This window comes from Marmota marmota, unplaced genomic scaffold (assembly GCF_001458135.2).
Source record: "Marmota marmota marmota unplaced genomic scaffold, marMar, whole genome shotgun sequence".
Lineage (NCBI taxonomy): Eukaryota > Metazoa > Chordata > Mammalia > Rodentia > Sciuridae > Marmota > Marmota marmota.
Window position 1 is genome coordinate 4,244,231 of NW_025999946.1, and position 19,879 is coordinate 4,264,109.

Consider the following 19,879-nt stretch of genomic DNA (forward strand, 5'->3'; position numbering starts at 1 on the left):
TTGAACTTTCCAGCCTCCATAACTGTGAGAAATAGATTTTCACTCAGTCTGTGGTAGGTCAGTACAGCAACCTGAGCTGATTAATTATGCATGAGCCTAAAATCAAGGTGCTGGCAGAATCTTCCTTCTGGAGGTTCCAGAGAAGAATCCATTTCCTGGCCTCTTCAGGAAGAGAAGCTGTCCTCTGGTATGAGATCCTTTTTTCTGTCTTCAAAGCCAGCAACAGGGAGATGTGTTCTTCTCATATCAGACGATCCTTCTCTTCTGCCTCCCTCTTCCACTTTTAAGCAGCTTTCTGATTACGTGGGCCATCTGGATAATCAGTATAATCTCCCTATTTTGAGGTTGGATGATTAGTAGCCTTAATTCCATCTGCAACTTAATTCCCCTTTGCCATGTAATATAATACACTCACAAGTCCCAGGGATTAGGATGTGAGCATCTTTGGAGATGGAACATTCTGCTTCTCTCACCTTGACATTGAGGCTAAATCGGATTCTGATCCAGAGAAGTTGAACAAAGAAGAGTGTCTGCCAGTCTCTGAAAGTGGAGAAAGAAGAGGGTGAAAAGCCGACTCTAGAGAAAAGGAGTTTGCGGAGGAAAATCACATGGATCAAAGAAGGGGTGGTGGTACCATGTCAAACACTTTTGCTGTAGGTTAAATTCCTAAAAAGCTACATGAAAGTCACAGTGGACCATATTTTCCTGCACTAGTGGAGCTTGCTGTTGCACACATTCTGGGGGAATGTCCTTGGAGTTGGAACAGCTGGACACATCTCTGATTCCAGCTGATGGTTGCTGGCTCACTCCCATTCCAGCAGGATGGTATGCTGGCTGTTTCCCCATGAGGCAGCTTTGGGGTATCTACCCATCCCCTAGCTCTGCCCTTAGACTTATACAGAGAATGTGCTGTTTCTTATAGGCCACTCCTCTGGCTATTAGAAGACACACCAGATGTCCCCTATACACACTCCCACTATATTCTGATAAAATCTTCCCAGGACTTCCTGAAGTTCTTTGTAATCTGTGATGTGGCTTTTCCACTCTTCTCCATCTTTGTTATTCTCTCTTTAGCATAATGTGTGAAGCCTTGGGAGAGGCGCAGGAAGGGGATTCATCATTTTTCTGGTCAATCATATTTAGGGTTTATTCTAAAGGAGGCTATAATCCAGCAACCTCCCAAATTCTTTTCTTGACTTTATTTACTTGAAGATCCTCCTGATGGTGTGAAATACTGTCTTTCATCTGTCTGTCTATCCGTCTGTCTATCACCTAGCTAGCTAGCTCACATGTCTTTAGATGTTTCATTTTCTGCCACTGGCACATCAAATCTTCAAAGGCTTCTCTGGTCTCTTCAGCCCTTGACTTGGGCTGAAAGGTCCCTTCAGACTCCTTGCTAGAAAGAAATCTTTCTCTAGTCTCTGTCAATTCCAGCATCTCTGTCTGACTCCCTCAGTTCTTAGGATAATTGCAGAAGAGTCTTTTGACTCCAGCACTTGAAACAGAGATACACAGAGATATTCAGATCCTGATATTTTGACCTCATTGCAAACTCAGATTCTGTGTCTTTTCCTTGTAAATATTCTTTGTACCAAGAAATTAACAAAAGCTAAACAATCCAGAAGTTTCACAATGAATAACAGTAATATAAATAATCACATAAATAAAAATAGCAGTAATAACCCTGCAAGTTGTGAGGAGGGTCTTGGTTTGCTGAATAAAACTGCAAAGGATAATACAATGATTTCAACATAAAAGACCATGTTAACTGAAGGATGTAGGAGAATGGTGTGCCCCTCACACACCCCCAAATCTCTTACACATTAAATATGCCCCTAAAGAAGGTGACAAGGAGATGGGTAAGAATAGAAAACCATGTCATTCATTATAAGGAACTATAGCAAGCCCTAATTTTACTAGAAAATTAAAGGGGAATGTGTGGGATTCTGTCCCTCAGCATTAAAAAGCAGGGCTTGAGGGGCTGGGGGTATAGCTCAGTGGTAGCGCTTGCCCAGCACAGGTGAAGCACTGGGTTTGTTCTTTAGCACCACATAAAAATAAATAAAATAAAGGTTTTGAGTCCATCTACAACTAAAAATATTTTTTAAAAATATTTTTGGGGCTGGGGTTGTGGCTCAGCGGTAGAGGACTTGCCTAGCACATGTGAGGCCCTGGGTTTGATCCTCAGCACCACATATAAATAAATAAATAAAATAAAGGTATTGTGTCCAACTACAACTAAAAAATAAATATAAAAAATATTTTTAGGGCTGGGATTGTGGCTTAGCAGTAGAGCGCTCGCCTAGCATGGGTGGGACCCAGGTTCGATTCTCAGCACCACATAAAAATAAAGGCATTGTGTTGTGTCCATCTACACCAAAAAAATAAATATTAAAAAAAATAAATAAAATAAAAAATATTTTATAGTAGATGGACGCAATACTTTTTTAAAATTAATTTTTAATTTATATATGACAGGAGAATGCAGTACAATTCTTATTACACATATAGAGCACAATTTTTCATATCTCTAGTTGTATACAAAGTATATTCACACCATTCGTGTCTTCATACATGTACTTTGGATAATGATATCCATCACATTCCACCATCATTGCTAACCCCCTCCCACTCCCTGCCCTATCTAGAGTTCGTCTATTCTTCCCATGCTCCTCCTCCCTACCAATACCTTTATTTTTATTTTATTTTATGTGGTGCTAAGGATTGAACCAGTGCCTCATAAGTGCTAGGCAAGTGCTCTACCAACTGAGCTACACCCCCAGCCCTACAACTAAAAATATTTTAAAAAAAGAAGAAGAAGAAGGGCTTGGGACACAGACATAGACACACATGCTCCCTGTCTCTTGCTGTATGCTGCTATGTGCTGCCTTGGGATTCTACTAGTAAGAATCACCATCACCAGTACTGAGCCAATGCCAGTGCCATAACCTTGAAGCTCTAAAAGTGTAAGCTAAATAAATCTTTTCTTTAAAAAGTTTTTTTTTTTTTTTTTTAAGGAGAGTTTGATGGGGGTTGGGGGTAGACCCTGGAGCAAAAAAATAAAAATAAAAATAAAATAAAAAGAGTCCATGAGGAGTCAATGAGGCTGGAGGGTGAAAAAGGAACAGCTAAGAAGAGAAACTTGCCACATGTGTAAGTCCAGCTACTTAAAATGCTAAGGCCGGAGGACCACAAGTTCAAGTCCAGCTTAGGCAACTTAGCAAGACCTTGTCAAAAGAAAATAATGTTTAAGAGGGTTGGGGATATAGGATATAGCTCAGTGGTAGAGTACTACTAGATTCAATCCCCAGTACCCACCCTCCCCAAAAGAGGAAGAGGAGAAAACAAAAGAGATTTGCAAATGACTTAGGAATGTTAAATTGGGAATATTTTCGGCATACTAATACCATGTAGCATTTTTTAAATGCTTACCATGTATCAGGCACTGTTCTGAGTACTTTCCAACCTTTATCTCATTCTATTATTATTATTATTATTATTATTATTATTATTATTATGTTTTGTTTTGTGGTGCTGAGGATTGAACCCAGGGCCTTGTGCATTTGAGGCAAGCTCTCTACCAACTGAGCTATATCCCCAGACCTCTTTCATTTAATTCTCATAACAACAAAAGAGGATGGCATTATGATCCTTATCCTCACTGAAGCCTAGAAGGGTTGGGAACCTGGTGGGGAGACTCACAGGAAGTGGCATAATGCAAACTACTACCAATGTCAAGTGATATGACATTTCTCAGAATATCATATCACTCTGCATGATATGGCGTCCATTCCATCAATCCCTCAGCAATGGCTCTACATACTCTCAGAAAAGACTAGAACAGAGAGTTCTTCTCCATGCTGGATGCTCCCAGCTGTGCCATGAGATTATGTGCCAGCAGACAAACCTCCCCTGTACTAGCCATTCTAGGACATTCTGGCCCCCAGACACCTGGCCTTGTCCATCCCAAGAAAACAAAGCCGGGAAATTCCTGTCTCTGCCCTGGTGGCCATATGTCTTATATCTGTGACTATACTGGGAACAGCATATGAGCTCCAGGTACAGGACTTCCTAAGTCAAAGGTTTCAGGTCACACCAGCGAATCATTTTGCAAGCAAATGCCGCAGGTCTCCTCTCAGATTGGACAGCACACAAGGTCAGCGTCAGCAGATCTGACCCTAAAAATAGGCCCTCTGATTCCAGTCAGGGTGGCCGGGTGTGTGGCTGCCACGCGCCCCAGTACCTCTTGACCCAGCCAGGCCCAGCGCACACAGGTAAGGCCCTTGGGTGGGGAGGGTGGCACCTCTTGGGTTCATCCAAGTGTTCTTTGGAGGCTTGGGAGTGAGGACTGGAAGCCCCCTTTCCTCTGCTCTGGAGCTGTGGAGAACAGCTGACATCCTTTCAGTATGAAAGGCTTCTTGCTACCCCAGCATTTTCCAGAGACACAATGGAATTTTCTCCGTCTTCTTCCTTCTAAATCTATTTTCAGTTCGATGGCCATTTCTAAAGGGTGACGGGATGGGTCAAAGCTCATGAGGCCCTTTCTGAAGTACTGGACGTCATTGTATTGTATTTCACATTCCAACATGTGTCTATTTAGCCTGTGGAGAGGTAAAAATCTTGAGAGGGTGTGTGGCAGGACAAATAGAGGCACTTGAGTGACTTGGACTGTGTGTAGGGCAGCACAAATGACAAAGAAGTACATAAATCCTCAGGATGAGAATTCTCCGTCTGTTCTGGGTAATGCTAAGCATCATTTGGACAGACTCTTAATGAATATTTTCCCAGTCTCGGTGGGAGGATGGGGCTGCCCTGGTAGAGATGGGGGGGTGGGTCATGGAGGGACTGAGCCACAGGACCAAGACAGCACTGTGTGTGGGTACGAAGAGCCCTGTGTCTCAGGGCTTTCCAATTAGACTCTGGTATCCTTCTCCTGTGGCCCCAAATGTCGCTCACAGGCCTGGAACCTCAAACTGTTGAGACTACAGGGCTCTGACTGTTCAGGAAAGCTCAAAATATTTGAAGGGGGAAAACTCCCAAGAATGAAGGGAGGGGATGTGAGGAACATGTCTGGAGAGGCCACCAGCCCCTGCGGGTCTCTAATATGGATGCTCTTGCTCTTTCTGTTGCCCTGACATTTTCTTTATGGTTCCTCCTTGTTTTCATCATGAGATAATCATTTTGGCCCCACCAATAAATCAGAGGACTCTGACATTTATAAGCAACACTTAAAGGGCTTCTCAGCTGAGTCCTTTACAAGGCAAGCCTTGGACTTAGGGTGGGAAGGGGGAGAGTTAGGGGAAGGTCAGTTAGTCCTGAAGCCTCTTCAGAGGCAAAAGCAATCTGTGCTGAGTATGATGGGAAGGCATGGGTCCTCAGCCACTGATAAGTTGGAAGTCCTGAATTGGGACATTTCAGCCATAGGGCAATATCTGGGTTGGAGAGGAATTGGGATCCTGACTGAAGGTGATTTTCCTGTGCCTGTTGTCAATTCCAGGTTAGATAAGAAGCATAAGGGAGGCTGGAAGTTGGAGGCTGGGCTATTAGCATTTCCTGGTAACCCTACTGAGGCCCAGGGGGGTCCAGCTGGGAAGGGGGCAAGCTGCCCTCCACCAGCCACGGAGCAAGGGCTGGCCTTCTCAGACACTGCAGTGCTTGTGAACTGGCAATGTTTCCTGGTGCTACCCATGTGCCCAGCATGGCTCTAAGGGTTCTCCCTGTTAAGTATTAATTCCTTTCTTTTATGACTGATGGTCGTCACTGACCTCATTTTCAGATCAGAAAATGGAGGCACAAAGAATTAAGTGGTTTGCTCCAGGTCATAGAGCCTGGATGGTGTTAGGGCCTGGAATCCAATGTGTCTTAGAGTCTGACAGTGTCAACACTGAGGCCTGGAGCCCCTTGACAGGGTGAGAGGCAGTAGGGGCATCTCACTTTGCTGCTCCAACCTGGCCCCTCCCCCAGGGAGGCCTGGGCTTGGGAACAGCTGCACTGAGGGCCGGGGCCAGGGATCAAAGCTCTGTTTGTCCTCCTCAGCCTGACTACAGAGTTGACGGTATTTAAATTTCTGCTTCTGGTGACCCTTGATGGTTCTGGGCTCTTGTCTTCCACAGTAAAGAGGAAATAATGACTCATAGCAGCCTAATATGGTCATTAGATATTAACTAGCCAGAGAGAGTCCTTTCCCTTACTCCTAAAACCCTTCCTTGCACTTCACACAGGAGTGAATAAGACCCATCACCCACAGGAGGATGTTCAGGCTCATTTATGTCCCATCTCCTCTGCCACAACTTCCGTACAGAGACCCCCTGCCCTGGCCAAATGGCTCCATTCGTCCTTCCCTTTATTGGACTCAAAACACAGCTCTACTGACCTCCTCGCTGCCTCCATGACCCTGCTCCATGAAACATTCTGAGCCCATGTTGATGCTTCAAGAGTTAGATTATCTCATTTAATCCAACAACCAGTGAGATGGATTGTATCTCCCTTGAAAACCCGAGGAAGCTAAAGCCCAGTATGTGAGGCTACAGGGCCAGTGAGAGCTCTTTTCATGACTTCATGCCACTCTGCATTCTGCATGGGGGAGGGGAGCACGCAAAATTGAAAGGCCCAGGCTCACTCTCTGGAACTCACGCCCTGTGATCAGGAATAGTGAATAACCTATTGACCCAGGTTGGGTGCTAGGCTGCTTGGACTGAGAATCCATTGCACCCTCTTACTAGCTTGGTCTAGTGCTTCTTAGCCTCTCTGACCCTCATTCATTTTCTCATTTGTAATGTGGGGATCGTAATTCCCCATCAAGGAGGTTTAGAGAGTAGATCATCACTGGCACACAACAGAAATAACCACCTGTGTGATCATTTCCCTGTGTCTGGCCAGAGCTTCAATTTCTCTACAAGCTTCTATAGCAGCAAGAAGCAGCAGCCTGAGAGGCTGGGCTGTAGCTCAGTGGTAGAGCACTGGCCTCGCTCGTCTAAGGCACTGGGTTGAATCTTCAGCACCACATAAAATAAAGGTATTGTGTCAATCTACAGTTTAAAAAAAATATATTAAAACAAACAAAAAAGAAGCAGCCTGAACTTCATGGCACCCAAAGACAGGCTTAGTGAGGAAGACAGACCTAGAACAGGAGGAAGAGAGGCCCATGGTGAAGGCCACACTCTCACACTGTAGGAAACCCCATGCCCTTCCCCAAAGAAGGCTTGTTCTGAGGTGACACTCAGTGGAAAATGGTTCTTAAAGAGTCCCTGTGCTGTGAGCGGCCAGCAGTGTTTCCAGAATCTCCAGAGGAAGCCAAGGCCCAGCTGCTCAGGAGTCAGGAACCACAACTGGCCTGGTCAGACATCAAGGCCCTTGTTTCCCTCATTGGAGCTCCTTCTCCATAGCCCACATGTCCATCCCAGTCCGCTCCCCTGTCTGAGAAGGAAGCCGAGTGTGAGGCTCTGGCCTCCTCACATTTCCGGGAGGCCCATCTCTGCCAAACCAAGATTGGGTAAATCAATTAAGAGTTCATAAATTACCACCCCCAAGCGCTTTGAAACCATTTGAAGAGTTAATCAAACAAGTTCATGACATCAACACCATTGTAGAAAGAATATTAAATTTCCTTTTAAAAGAAGGCTTTTCTGTTTTTTTAATAAAAGGATTTTATATTAATTCACATAATTGCCTCCTGTTAACATACTTGCCAGAATCCAAAAGGGGGAAAAAAAATCTGTTAAACTTGGATTATGTCTGATACATTAAGAATTAAATTATAGGCAACAAAAAATTCCTGGGTTTTCATATCCAAGTTTTAATTTTTAAAAAATCCACCAACTTTTATTTTCTAGTTGGGATCATTTGGGTAGATTTTAAATGAATAAAGACAAGTACTGACTTGTAGCAAATTAAAAATATGAATATATTTATGTATGGATACTGCTGCCAAATTCCATCCCCCCCACACCCCAGCAGTAGGTAATACTCTACTAACAGTCATTTACCCAACCACAATAACGCTTTTACTCTCCCCCTTCTTTAAAAGCACATTCCAAGCCCGACTTGGGTGGTGTCGTGTACACACGTTTCAAAGTAGACTTTTTCCCCACGACCCCAATGCATTAGCAACATAGATGTGAACAGATAACAGGATACCTTAGGAGGGAAGGCAAAATTTTTTTTTTTCCAAAAATTAGATTACAGACTGGTCTACTAGGCCAAAAGTCTCTAGAAGGAAAAGACCTCCCTGGTCCAGCCTGTCTCACCTCTGCCTGAATCCCTTCTCACACTGGCCTGGTCCAGCCCTGGGCACAGGGACACGTGAGCAAAGATTTGGAGGAAGGTCGGGGTCTAACTTGTGAAATCAAGTCAAGGAGGAACTGATGGTGCTTCCCATCCCCACCATGACCCCCACAGAGTTCCCCAGATGCTGGCTGATTTAATCTAAACAAACACTAGGCTAAGGGGAAGTCCAAGTCCCTGGCTCTGTCACCAAAGGGTGGGGGTGGAGAGGGGTACTGCCCACTGCATCTGAAATCAAAAGGAAAGAAGTTTCCAGAGGGATTTAGCTTCAGAACCCCACACTTGCAACAGTTTCTTCTGAGGCCCTATACCTGTTTTCTTTTTCTTAAAGAAATCATATGAGCTTCAAGACCCACACAGCCTGGACTTCCCCTGGATTCCCAGGAAATACGAGGGCCTAGACTGCCCTCCTACCAGAACTGAGGCCTGGCTCCTGTCCTCAGAGACCTCTAGGACAAGACCTGCCTTCTGAGTTTCCCACTTTACAGAAAGGCAACTGGAGCCTCAAGAGAGGAGTGAGGAACATTGTCCAGGCCTTGTCCCAAGGGCTGCCTTCTTGGGCCTTGGTCCACAGGTTTAGGGTGAGCATCTTCTACATATAGATTAATTCTAAAATAGAACTTTTGTTTTTAATCCCTCCATGTGCTCAACTAATACATGTTTACCACAGAAAATTTAGAAAAGATGGTTACTTAAAAAGAAGAAAACAAGGGCTGGGGTTGTAGCTGAGTGATTGAGCGCTTGACTTGCATGTGTGAGGCACTGGGTTCAATCCTGAGTACCACATTAAAAAAATGACTAAACGAAACGGGAATATTGTCCATCTACAACTAAAAAAAAATGTGTTTAAAAAAACAGAATAAAACAATAATCACAATTTTATTGGCCTCAAACAAGCATGTAGCCAGTGTTAACATTTTGGACATGTATTTTTGTATAATAATGGGAACATACTGTATATGTTGTTTCATAAACTTCTGGTCTCTTCTCTTCACTGGTACAAGACTTTTTCTTTTATTTCTCAGAACCACCACAAACATGGCTGCTCTGTACAACAGTTTTGCAGAAGGTTTAGGGTAACAGCAAGAGGGCTGATGCAGCCAGAGGGCATCACCAAGTTGACTTTGGGATTCCCTGCTACACTAGCTGCTGGATGTTTATCTCCTGGAATCTCTTTATACCGTCTCTGGTCCCAAACCCTCACCCACCAAAGGGCCCTCTCATATCCCTTCTGGAATATTCTAGAAAACTCAAAAACTCTTGTTTTACTATATAGAGCAATTTGTTCTCTGGGCTATTTCCTAGGTCTCCTGTCAGAGGGACCCTCAAACGGTGTTGTTGTTAAGTAAGAGGCCTGTACTGTGGGTCTTGAAAACGACAGACTTTCTTTACAAGCTCTTTCCTAAGCACGGCTTCCTGTCCAGTCTCTGCAGACTCAAGGGCTCCACTCAGAAATTTAATTTTCCCTCTGAAATGAATTATGCATCTCTCCACCGTACTTCTCCCATCTTCCACCTTAGAAAACCGAATAGTACAGGTTGGGATTTTTTTTGTGTTTTGTTTTAAAAGGCATCTTTACCCTTCCAGTTACAGCTCCATTTTATCAAAGAAACTCAGGGGGAATGACATGGGTAAATCCGAGTGTCCTCAGTGATTACAGGAGTCAAGAGAATGGAGCAGGCCCTGTCACCGCAGCAAGAAATAAAGAGGGAGTCCAGACTGTTCTGTTGGGCCAGCACAGTTAAGAAATACAGACATGGTTGTTTATTGTAAAATATGATTATTTACTGAAAGAAACCCAAAATAGAAAACAGGAAAAAAAGAACCCACCACTCATCCACAATATTAACATTTTGATGCTTTGTTTGTTTATTTGTTTTTCTAGTTTAAGAAACAAGAAAATGATATAAAATTTTGGTTTGGGGTTTATGTTTGGTATCAAAATTATTGTTTTGAATGCGAATCAAAATATTTCCTCCTTGGGCAGAGGAAACCTTTAACTAAATACAAACTGTGCCATCAAAAATTCCTGGAAATAACTCTCCAAAGCAAGGCTGCTGCTTCATGGAAGGAAAGGACACTCAGGCTTTAGTGGTCTGAGTACTGCTCAGCCTCTTACATTCTCTGCTATCACAATATATTTCTTTTTTTCTTCTTTAAATTTTTACCCTTAGTTAACAAGTAAGAATTGTGTATATTTATAGGATCTAACATAAAGTTTTCATATAGGCACACACCATATCCTTATATTTCTTAGTTTAGATTCCCTCAAAAGGAGACCCCAAGACCAGGATTTGGGTGCAAACTGTTTATCTGCAGGGTGCTCCAGGAAGTGTGGGTGGGGCGTGGGGATCCCAAGAGGAGGAAGGATGTGAGTGAGCAGGTCACCTCTCTGGGTAACTATGGGCTCTAGCACACAGAAAGGCCTCCGGGGAGAATGTGTGGGGAAAACTTTAAAACTGGTCCACTCAGGGTTGGGGAAGCTGGAGCGTTTATCTACCAACTCCTGCCCCTTGTTCATGGTAACTTCTGGAGTGTTAACTCTGCTCCTCCTGACCAACTTAAAGACCAAAAAATACCTTCCAGCAGGGAAACACAGCTGCTTGATGTAGAAAGCCACTTGTGTATAAGGAAACTGTCCACTAATGCTCCAGTGACCTGACACAGCAAGAAGAGCATCTGCTATGGCTGCCTACGCTTAGAAATCAATAGATTTCTTGCAAAAATATGACTTTCTGGCTTTGCATAAAATCAGAAAATCTGGGCTTGTACTCCTACATGGAAGGACAAGCTGCTGCTACCATCAGAGGGGACATTTACTCTTTATTGTACCACAGTCTCCACCACTCCCTAACGTCTCTAGCTTAGGTTCAATAGTCAAGTTATTGCTAGTGTTTTTTTTAACATCTAAACACTTCCCTCAGCTATGTTATCTGCCTGGCCCCTCCATGAAGGGGACAAGTTGCCTACCCTCGAGGAAGATGCTCACATAGGTCAAGCAGACCTCAGAGTTAGCATTTGATTTCCCAGGACCAAATCTTTAAACATGAAGCTGCAACAGGAACCCGGAGGCCTCTCTTGACATCTTGCCCAGCTCTCATTATGACATTTTAGCCTGTGATTGATATTGTATGTGTCACAGAGACCTTGGCAGTTAATCTCTGGGTCGAATCTATGGAAACCAAACAGAACAGATTTGTCTTCCCCTTCCATTCTGGCTGTGATCTGGAAAACAGACTCTCTTGGCCTCTCTGAGAATTAGAGATTTGGGAGCCATGCAGAGAGGGATGCACACAAGCCGCCTTTAGGATTTGGAAAGATTACAGGTCTGTGGTTTCTGGACGGCTCCATGCTTTGTTCTCTTCCCCCATCAAATCGGCACGACGGAGGATAATAGATCCCAGAGCTCCCTCTGCGTGCCAAGTAGCTCTGGGTAGACCGCACCACTTCCTCCTCTGTCTGGAAATCCAGCCGAGGCTTTCAGCACAGAGGTGGGGCCGGGTATGGCTCTCTCCGCAGTATAATGAAGGAGGACTGGCCTCACCCAGGGTGAGGTCAACTTCAGTGATCAAAAGAGACAGGCGGAGGTTTCAGAATGGAAACCTCCCTAAAATTGCCTCTTCCCAATCCTCCTTTAGTGGCAGGCAGGGTTCAGAAGGGCCTAAACCACCACATTGAGGTACACAGTGCCCAGCTTCTACTCACTTCACTACGAGAAGAGTGGGTACCATGGAGGGGCTAAGTTTCAGGCCTCTAGGAATTAAGGTCCCCATGGGCCTGCAGCAATGAAAGCTGTGACCATGAACTTAGGAGTTGGGGGCAGGGGGTCTGTGTTGGTTCCTGCAATAGAAGCTTCAGCCACCCCTTGAGATAATTTCTCCCTTCCCACCTGGAAACACCAGCAGACAGGTCTTAGAGTCAAGTTCAAGCCTGACCAACCACTGGCTGGAAGAAGCAGGGTTCATCCTATTCTGTGCTTTTCACCCCTGCACCTGCCTCTGGATCAGCCAGAGCCTCAGTCCTGCTTCAGCAGCTCTGGCTGAGTTCCCTAGCAAGGCCTCACAGGCCTTTGTCCTTCATTTACCCCTCACAAAACCATTCCTTTGTTCAACACATATTTCCCGAGCACTTTCTACACTTCAGACACTGAGGCTACAAGGATAAACACTAAGGAGGCTCGGACCAAGGTGGCCCAGCCTTTCTCCTTCAGGGCCTGCACCTGAATTTGGGAAAGCCAGACCTACCTCAATGAGAAGAATGGAAAGCATTTAGACTAAGCACTCTTAACTATCCTTCTCTACTGTTCCTTCATACACACAAACGCGCGCACGTGCATTTGCTTTCTCTGTGCATGTATTATATATATATATATATATGTGTGTGTGTGTGTGTGTGTATAAAATATATGTATATTATACATATATATTTCAGTATTGGGGATTGAACCCAGGGATGCTCTACCACAGAGCTCCATCCCCAGCCCCTTTTTTTTTTCCCAGAAGGGTTCTTATTCATTTGTCCAGGCTGCCCTTGAACTTTGGATTTTCCTGCCTCCAACCCCCCAGTAGCTGGGATTACAGGTGTGTGCCACCATGCCTGGCAGCTCCTTGACTCTTGAGTCACATCTCAAACAATTATTATCAACCTTGAGTGATTGTCAGACTCTCCTGGGAGTTTGTTAAAATACAGACTTTGAGGCCCCAGTGTATAGCGCAGGAGTCTGTTTTTAGTCCGTGTCTGATGACCCCAACAGGGATGGTCTTTACATCACACTGAGAGGTTCTCCTCTGCTCCATGTTGCCCTCACCACCCCATCCCAGGAATCAGTGTGCTGCAGGAGGCACTCACAAATCTTGGCTTCCAAGATCCCCACAGACACACACAGTTAGCTCATGATCCTTTAAGGCATCAACTATGGACTTGAGAGAATCTAACCTGAAAGGAGTGGTTTCATCCCTTTCCTCCCCCCACCCATTCTTTTTCTTAAGAGATGAGGTCTCTGAACTCCTGGGCTTAAGCAATCCTTCTTTCTCAGCCTCCTAGGTAGCTGGTACTATAGGTGTGTGCCACCTCATGGCCAGTGCCTCTTTAAAAATTTTTATTACAGATCCTTCCAACCCACATAAAAATAGTACCAACCTTGAAATCACCATCCAAGCTCAACTATCACCACCCACAGCCAATCCTGCCTCACACACCTCCACCAAGACCCCACCCTCCAATATGATGTGATTGCATTTTCAACTATATTGTTTTTAATGCAAATCCAAGACATTGTATCATTTCATCTGTGAATATTTAGGATAAGGCCCTGTGGTCCTCTGAATCTCTTGCAAATGTCCCATCAGAACTAGACCCTGAAGACTTTGCTGAGATTCACCAGTGTGTTCTTCGATCAGAAAGCACATTAAGGCTGGGCACGGTGGCATATGCCTATAATCCTGAGGCTGAGGCAGGAGGATCAATTGTGAGTTCAAAGCCAGCCTCAGAAATTTAGTGAGACCCTAAGCAACTCAACAAGACTCTGTCTCTACATAAAATTCAAAAATAGTCTGGGGATGTCGTTCAGTGGTTAAGCACCCCTGAGTTCAAGCAAATAATGTCTGTTATTTCTTCTTATTCTTACATTGTTAGCAGTCAATGTTCAGAGCCTGGCCCAGTAGTTCATTGGGAATTGTAAAAATAGTGCTTCCTTCCTTCTTTATTATCTGGAATACCTTTTCAAAGAGAAAAGTTCCTATATCTTCCCAGTACAGTTTTTATCAGAAAGGAAGAATAAATGTTAGGTTGTTTTCCTTCATTTATTCATCTCAAAATAATGAGCTAATTCCCAGCACCTTCCAACAGCAAATAATTGTTTTATGTATCTTTACCATTTAAGTGTTTCCATGTGTTTCTGTCTGCTGGAGTTGTTGTTACTTTGGTGTTGGGCATTAAACTCAAGGACGCTTTTCATTGAGCAATATCTCCAGCCATTTTTATTTTTTATTTCAAGACAGGGTCTCCCTAAATTGTCCAGGCTGGCCTCAAACTTGTGATCCTCCTGCCTCAGCCTCCTGAGTTGCTAGGATTCTAGGCATGTGCCTGGCTGCTGGAGGTTTTTTATTTTTATTTTTTTGTAGTTGTAGATGGGCAGAATGCCTTTTATTTTATTTAATTTTTTTATGTGGTGCTGGGGATCGAACCCAGTGCCTCACACATGCTACGCAAGCACTCTGCCGCTGAGCTACAGCCCCAGCCCAGGAGTTATTTTTATTACTCATGTTCAGATTGTCCTGTTCCTGAATAAATGGAAGCCTTTGCAAATTTTACTGAGTGGTCTTTGATCCTACTGGTCTATGGAACCACTAGCCCTTTTTTTTACATTCTTCAAATCCCTGCCTGACCTTCCTCACATTGTATTCTCCATTACTTTCCCTCTCAACAGACTAAGGCCATGTGCTACGAACACCCTCAATTTATAATTTTCCTCATCTGTAAAATGAGGATAATAATAGTGCTCTCCTTATAACAGTTATTCAGATTGAATGAATTTATAACTGTAAAGAACTTGGAATAGTTGTCTGGGACAAAATAAGTTTAAGGACAGTCCTCCCTCAGTATTATGGAGAATTGGTTCCATGACCTCTTGAGGACAGCAAAATCTGGGGGTACTCAATACTCAAATCCCTTACATAAAATAGTGTAGTATTTGCATTTAACCTATGCACATTCTTCTGCATACTTCACATCATCTCCAGATTACTTACAATACTTGATGCAACATATATGCCATATGAATAGTTGTTATTGTTTAGGGAATAAAGTAAAAAAAAGTCTGTACATGTTCAGAACAGATGCAATTTTCCTTTTCCTTTTTTGTACTAGGGATTGAACCCAAGGGTACTTTACCACTCAGCCTCATCCCCAGCCTTTTCAATTTTTATTTTGAGACAGTGTTTTACTAAGTTGCTTAGGGCCTCTCTTAAATTGCCCAGGCTGGCCTTGAACTTGCAGTCCTCCTGCCTCAGTCTCCTGAGTCAATGGGATTACAGGTGTGCACCACTACACCAGATCAATTTTTCTTTTCTGAATATTTTCAATGTTGTTGGTTGAATCATAAATTTGGAACATGAGGATATGGACGACTGACTGTATTTGTCAAATAAATAACATTCCCTCCCTGCCACAGGCTTATCTCTATACTCCTCAGTCATTTCACCCTTTTCTCCTTCCCTCTAGTCTCAGAGCATGAGTACAACTTCCCTTCCCTGGCTGTCTGGCCATACATGTGCCATTAACTTGGCTCATAGAACACACACTGCCCTATTCCACTGTGAATTCATTTCCTCAGGGACAATGGAAACTCTTCTTCTGCATTCCACTAGCAGAGCCTGACAAGCTCTCCAGACATGTTTCAATCTGCAGACAGAACAGCTCCTAGCATGAATATCTCTTTTGACTCCCTGATAAACTAATGCAGCAATGGCCAGCCTCCTGGTGTGAGCCGTGAACATGACCCCAACTGTCCTAACAAGCTGGCTATCCGTCCTGTAGCAGCTTGCCTCCCACCCCAAGGCTTCTGAAGCCCTGCTTCTGCCCTTGGCTGTGCTGACCTGGACAAACCTGCTCTGGGCTTAGCCATGTGCCCTTTCTGCTGGCCAAGTGCTCCCTGCAGCTATCAAGCATGCTACAGTCCTGCAACACCAGGGGCTTCTGAACTTTCCTATTTGAGATAAAAATGGCCCAAACTAGCAGATTCCAATCAGATGACAGAAAAAGTAGGCACCAAAGAGGGAATAAAGTCTAGAAGCATGGTGGAAAGGGACTAGCTGTCTGGGAGGATTTTGTGAACCCAAAGCCTATTCTAGGTCAGCAGCAAATTAACCTCAGCCCCCAGTACTCTCTGGAAACATTGGCATGTTGAGGAGTGTTGTTTAACTGCCATCATGGCTGGCCTTGCTCACCTGTGTGGCCTGGGATAATCAAGTAGGAGGAGAGCAAGCCAGGGACTCTTCAGCCATGTTTTTAGGTCAGCTTCTTCCCACCTCTTTCTGTAATGCCTGTTCCTGACCTTAGCATTCCCTGCTAATCCCCATCCTGACCCTCTCTCATGACCAGCTGCAGAAAGGAAAGAAAATCCTTTCACTTCAAAATGACATCTGGAGAAGCAAAGACAAGCCTCAAGAATGTCTACCCATCTGCCAAGAAGCTGTCCCTGAAGGCGGAGGAGGAGAGGGAGACAGAGGACTACTGCACCCCTGGAGCCTTCGAGCTGGAGCGGCTCTTCTGGAAGGGCAGCCCCCAGTACACCCATGTCAACGAGGTCTGGCCCAGGCTCTACATTGGCGACGAGTAAGTACCCAGGTTCTCCTTCACTTTGGCCTTGCCCAGGAGAAGGCAGCAGCTCCTCCCCAGGTCACCGCCACACCTCCCAGGAGAGCACCTTGGCCTTCAGAGTTGTTCTCTGAGAATTCTATTAGTTAGGGCTGGGTTCATCTTCATTTTACAGAAAACGCAGAAAAGGGGCATAAGCAAGATAGAAGTTTATTTCTCTCTTGCATATAAGTCCAGAGGAAGGCAAGCTGGGGCTGGCACGGTGACTACATGATCATTAGGGACCCAAGCTCATGTGCTCTGTTCTGCCATCTTGAGGGCCTGGCTTCCCTCCTCAAGGTTGCTGCAGGGTCCCAGACTGCTTATATGCCTCTGGTCATCAACTGTAGGATCCAGAAAGAAAGAAAGTGGAGGGAAAGGAAAACCAAACGGGCAGTTTTCCAAGGAAAAGTCCCACCCAGGACTTCCCCCTGCCCCTGGCTACAAGGGAGGCTGGGAAGTACAAGTGCCATGTTTTTAGCTGGGTATAATAGCAACAAGACTGAAGTCAATCCTCAGGTTGAGAGCATAGGAACATCCAACCTATGTGTCTGAAAGGACGGTAAGCCTGTCACCATCCCCCTTTCTGAAAAATGCCTACTGTCGATACTACTTTCTACTACTAATGGCTATTATTTATGAAACCCTGTATGCTGGGCACTTTACTAAGCACGTTGCATGCATGATCTCATTTTAGCCTCATGTCAACCCGACAAAAAAGATTATCTAATTACTCCCATTTTAAAGGTAAGGAAACTGAAAGGTTGAGTTATGCCCATAATATGATAGTGGAGAGCTACAGTTCAAGTGCAGTTCTTTCCAAACCAGAAACCTTCGTTATAACTACCACTCCAAGCCCTCCCACTCCATCATCCAGAACTTTGGGGCAGATGGGGCAGGACCCCTGTGTGTGATATTAATGCACATCTTCCTGCTTAAAATCTAGAGATAAATTGCTAGCCATGAGAATACCCAAGGGTAGTGTTATGGTATGGATATGAAGTGTCTCCCAAAAGCTCCTGTGTTATTGCAGGAAGCGAAATGATTGGATTACAAGAGCTGTAGCCTACTCAGTGAATTAATCCACTTGGTGGATTAATCATTCCAAAGGACTACTGTACTGGGTGGTCACTGTAGGTAGGTGGGTGTGGCTACAGCGTAGGTCTCTGGGGGCATGCCCTTGGGGATTATCTTGTCCCCTGGCTTCTATCCCACGCTTTGCATCCATCTTGAGCTGAGTAGTCTTCCTCTGCCACGGCATTCCGCCTTCCTTGGTCCCAAAGCAATGGAGTCAGACAACCATGGACTGAGACCTCGGAAACCATAAGCCAAAATAAACTTTTCCCCTCTGAGGTGTTCTTGTTGGGTGGTCTGGTCACGGCAACAGAAAGCTGACCAACAGACAGCCTCCCTTCCTTGTCTTCTTTTTTTGCATTAATATTTTGAAATGTGAGAAATTATAAAAATTACATGCCTTTTTATACCAAATTAAACAAAATAGGGGGTTATAAAGAGAACTGCATAATCTGTCTTTGTCCCCTCTTAATTCTACCGCTGACCAATATTAAGTTCATATGCATGCTTCTACACACATTCTAACACACATTCAATGTGTGTTCCTGCAAATATTAGGAAACATATACCTGCATATAAATGACTTGCATATCTTTTAAACATTTTTTTAAAAGGAATCATACTATACTTACTGTTCTGCACTTTTCATACTCCACAGTATAACAGCACTAATCATTTCCCAGTTGAGAACATTAGGGTAATGTAGGTGAAGGGTACACATGAACTCTCTGTACTGTTTTCTCTTTTGAATTCAGTTTTATTGGGATATAATTCACGTACCGTAAAATTTATCCTTTTAAAGCGTACAATTCAGTGGTTTTATTATATTCAGAGTTGTGCAACCATCGTCACTATCTAATTTCAGAACATTTTTTTATTACCTCAAGAGGAAACCAGGAATCCGTAAGCAGTCACTCCTCATTCCCTACCTTGCCCCAGCCCCCCGGCAATCACCAATCTACTTTTTGTTTTTATATGTTTACCCATCCTGGAAGTTTCATATAAATGGAATCATTCAATGTGTGGCCTTTTGTGATTGGCTTTCTTTCACTTTGCATATTCTTCAAGGTTGATCCAACTTGTAGCATGTATTAATATCTCATTCCTTTAATTGTCAAACAGTCTCTGCACTATTTTTTTTTTCCTTTGGTACTGGGGATTGAACCCAGGGGCTCATGCATGTCAGGTAAGAACTCTGCCACAGATCTACATGCCCAGTCCTTTTTAAAATTTTATTTTGAGATATGGTCTCATTAAATTGCTCAGACTATCCTCAAACTTGCAATTCTCCTGCCTCAGTCTCTTGAGTTCTAAGTTCCTGGGATTACAGGTGTGTATTATCATGCCCAGCTCACTGTATTATTTTGGAAATTTTTCTGAAAGTTTAAAATTTGTAAAAAAAAAAAAATGCTTCTTTTAAAGGTAAACATTCACTTTGACCCAAAAATATCACTTTAAGAAATGTAATTGGGCTGGGGTTTTAGCATGTTTGCCTAGCATGTGTGAAGCACTGGGTTAGATTCTCAGCACCACATATAATACAATAAAGGTCCACTGACAACTACATACACACACACTGTGTGTGTGTGTGTGTGTGTGTGTATATATATATATATATAAAGGAAATATAATTCACAGAAATAACAGTACCAATACATAAGGAAATATATACAATAATGTCTATTATAACATTGACAAAAAGAAAAGGAAAAGGGACCTAAATTTCTCAGCTTTAATGATGAAATATTAAAGAAATGTAGTAAATCTGTTTTCTTACTGTAAAAGTAAAATATGTTCATTATATGAACAGAAAAGTATTAATTCCCTACTTATAAAAGGGTAGTAAAAGAACTTCCTCATAGGGTTCCATGGTTATGTGAGAATATATATATAAAATAGTGCAGTCTCTAGTACATGGTGAGCACTCCATAAAGATTAGCTATAGTAATAAAAACAGTGGGTACTATAAGGAAGAAAATTTTTCAATCTCCCAAGTCCATATTGCAAAGCTACTCCTATTAACACTTTAGTATATTTCTTCTTAGACTTTTAGAGTATTGTTTTTGGTTGAGTGATTCATTTTATATAGTTGTAACTGTATCCATTATTCATTTTATCTTTTTCACATGGCTTCATTCATAAGCATTCGTCCTTATTGCATGCACCT

The 19,879-nt window shown here is 43.5% G+C and overlaps 1 protein-coding gene across 2 annotated transcripts in view; it reads left to right on the forward strand.

Annotated features, from left to right (window-relative positions):
• Nucleotides 1–4,207: 4,207 nt before the first annotated feature.
• Dusp29 (dual specificity phosphatase 29) overlaps nt 4,208–19,879 on the forward strand; it is a 36,546-nt gene continuing 20,874 nt past the window's right edge. The window contains exons 1-2 of one of the 2 annotated variants that reach the window (XM_015504604.2): nt 4,208–4,274; nt 16,384–16,617. In XM_015504604.2, the coding sequence (XP_015360090.1) occupies nt 16,418–16,617 (200 nt within the window). In that variant the 5' untranslated portion in view covers nt 4,208–4,274; nt 16,384–16,417. Of the gene's footprint in view, nt 4,275–16,305; nt 16,618–19,879 lie in introns of those variants that run through there. The other variant, XM_048801828.1, reaches the window with a different exon arrangement.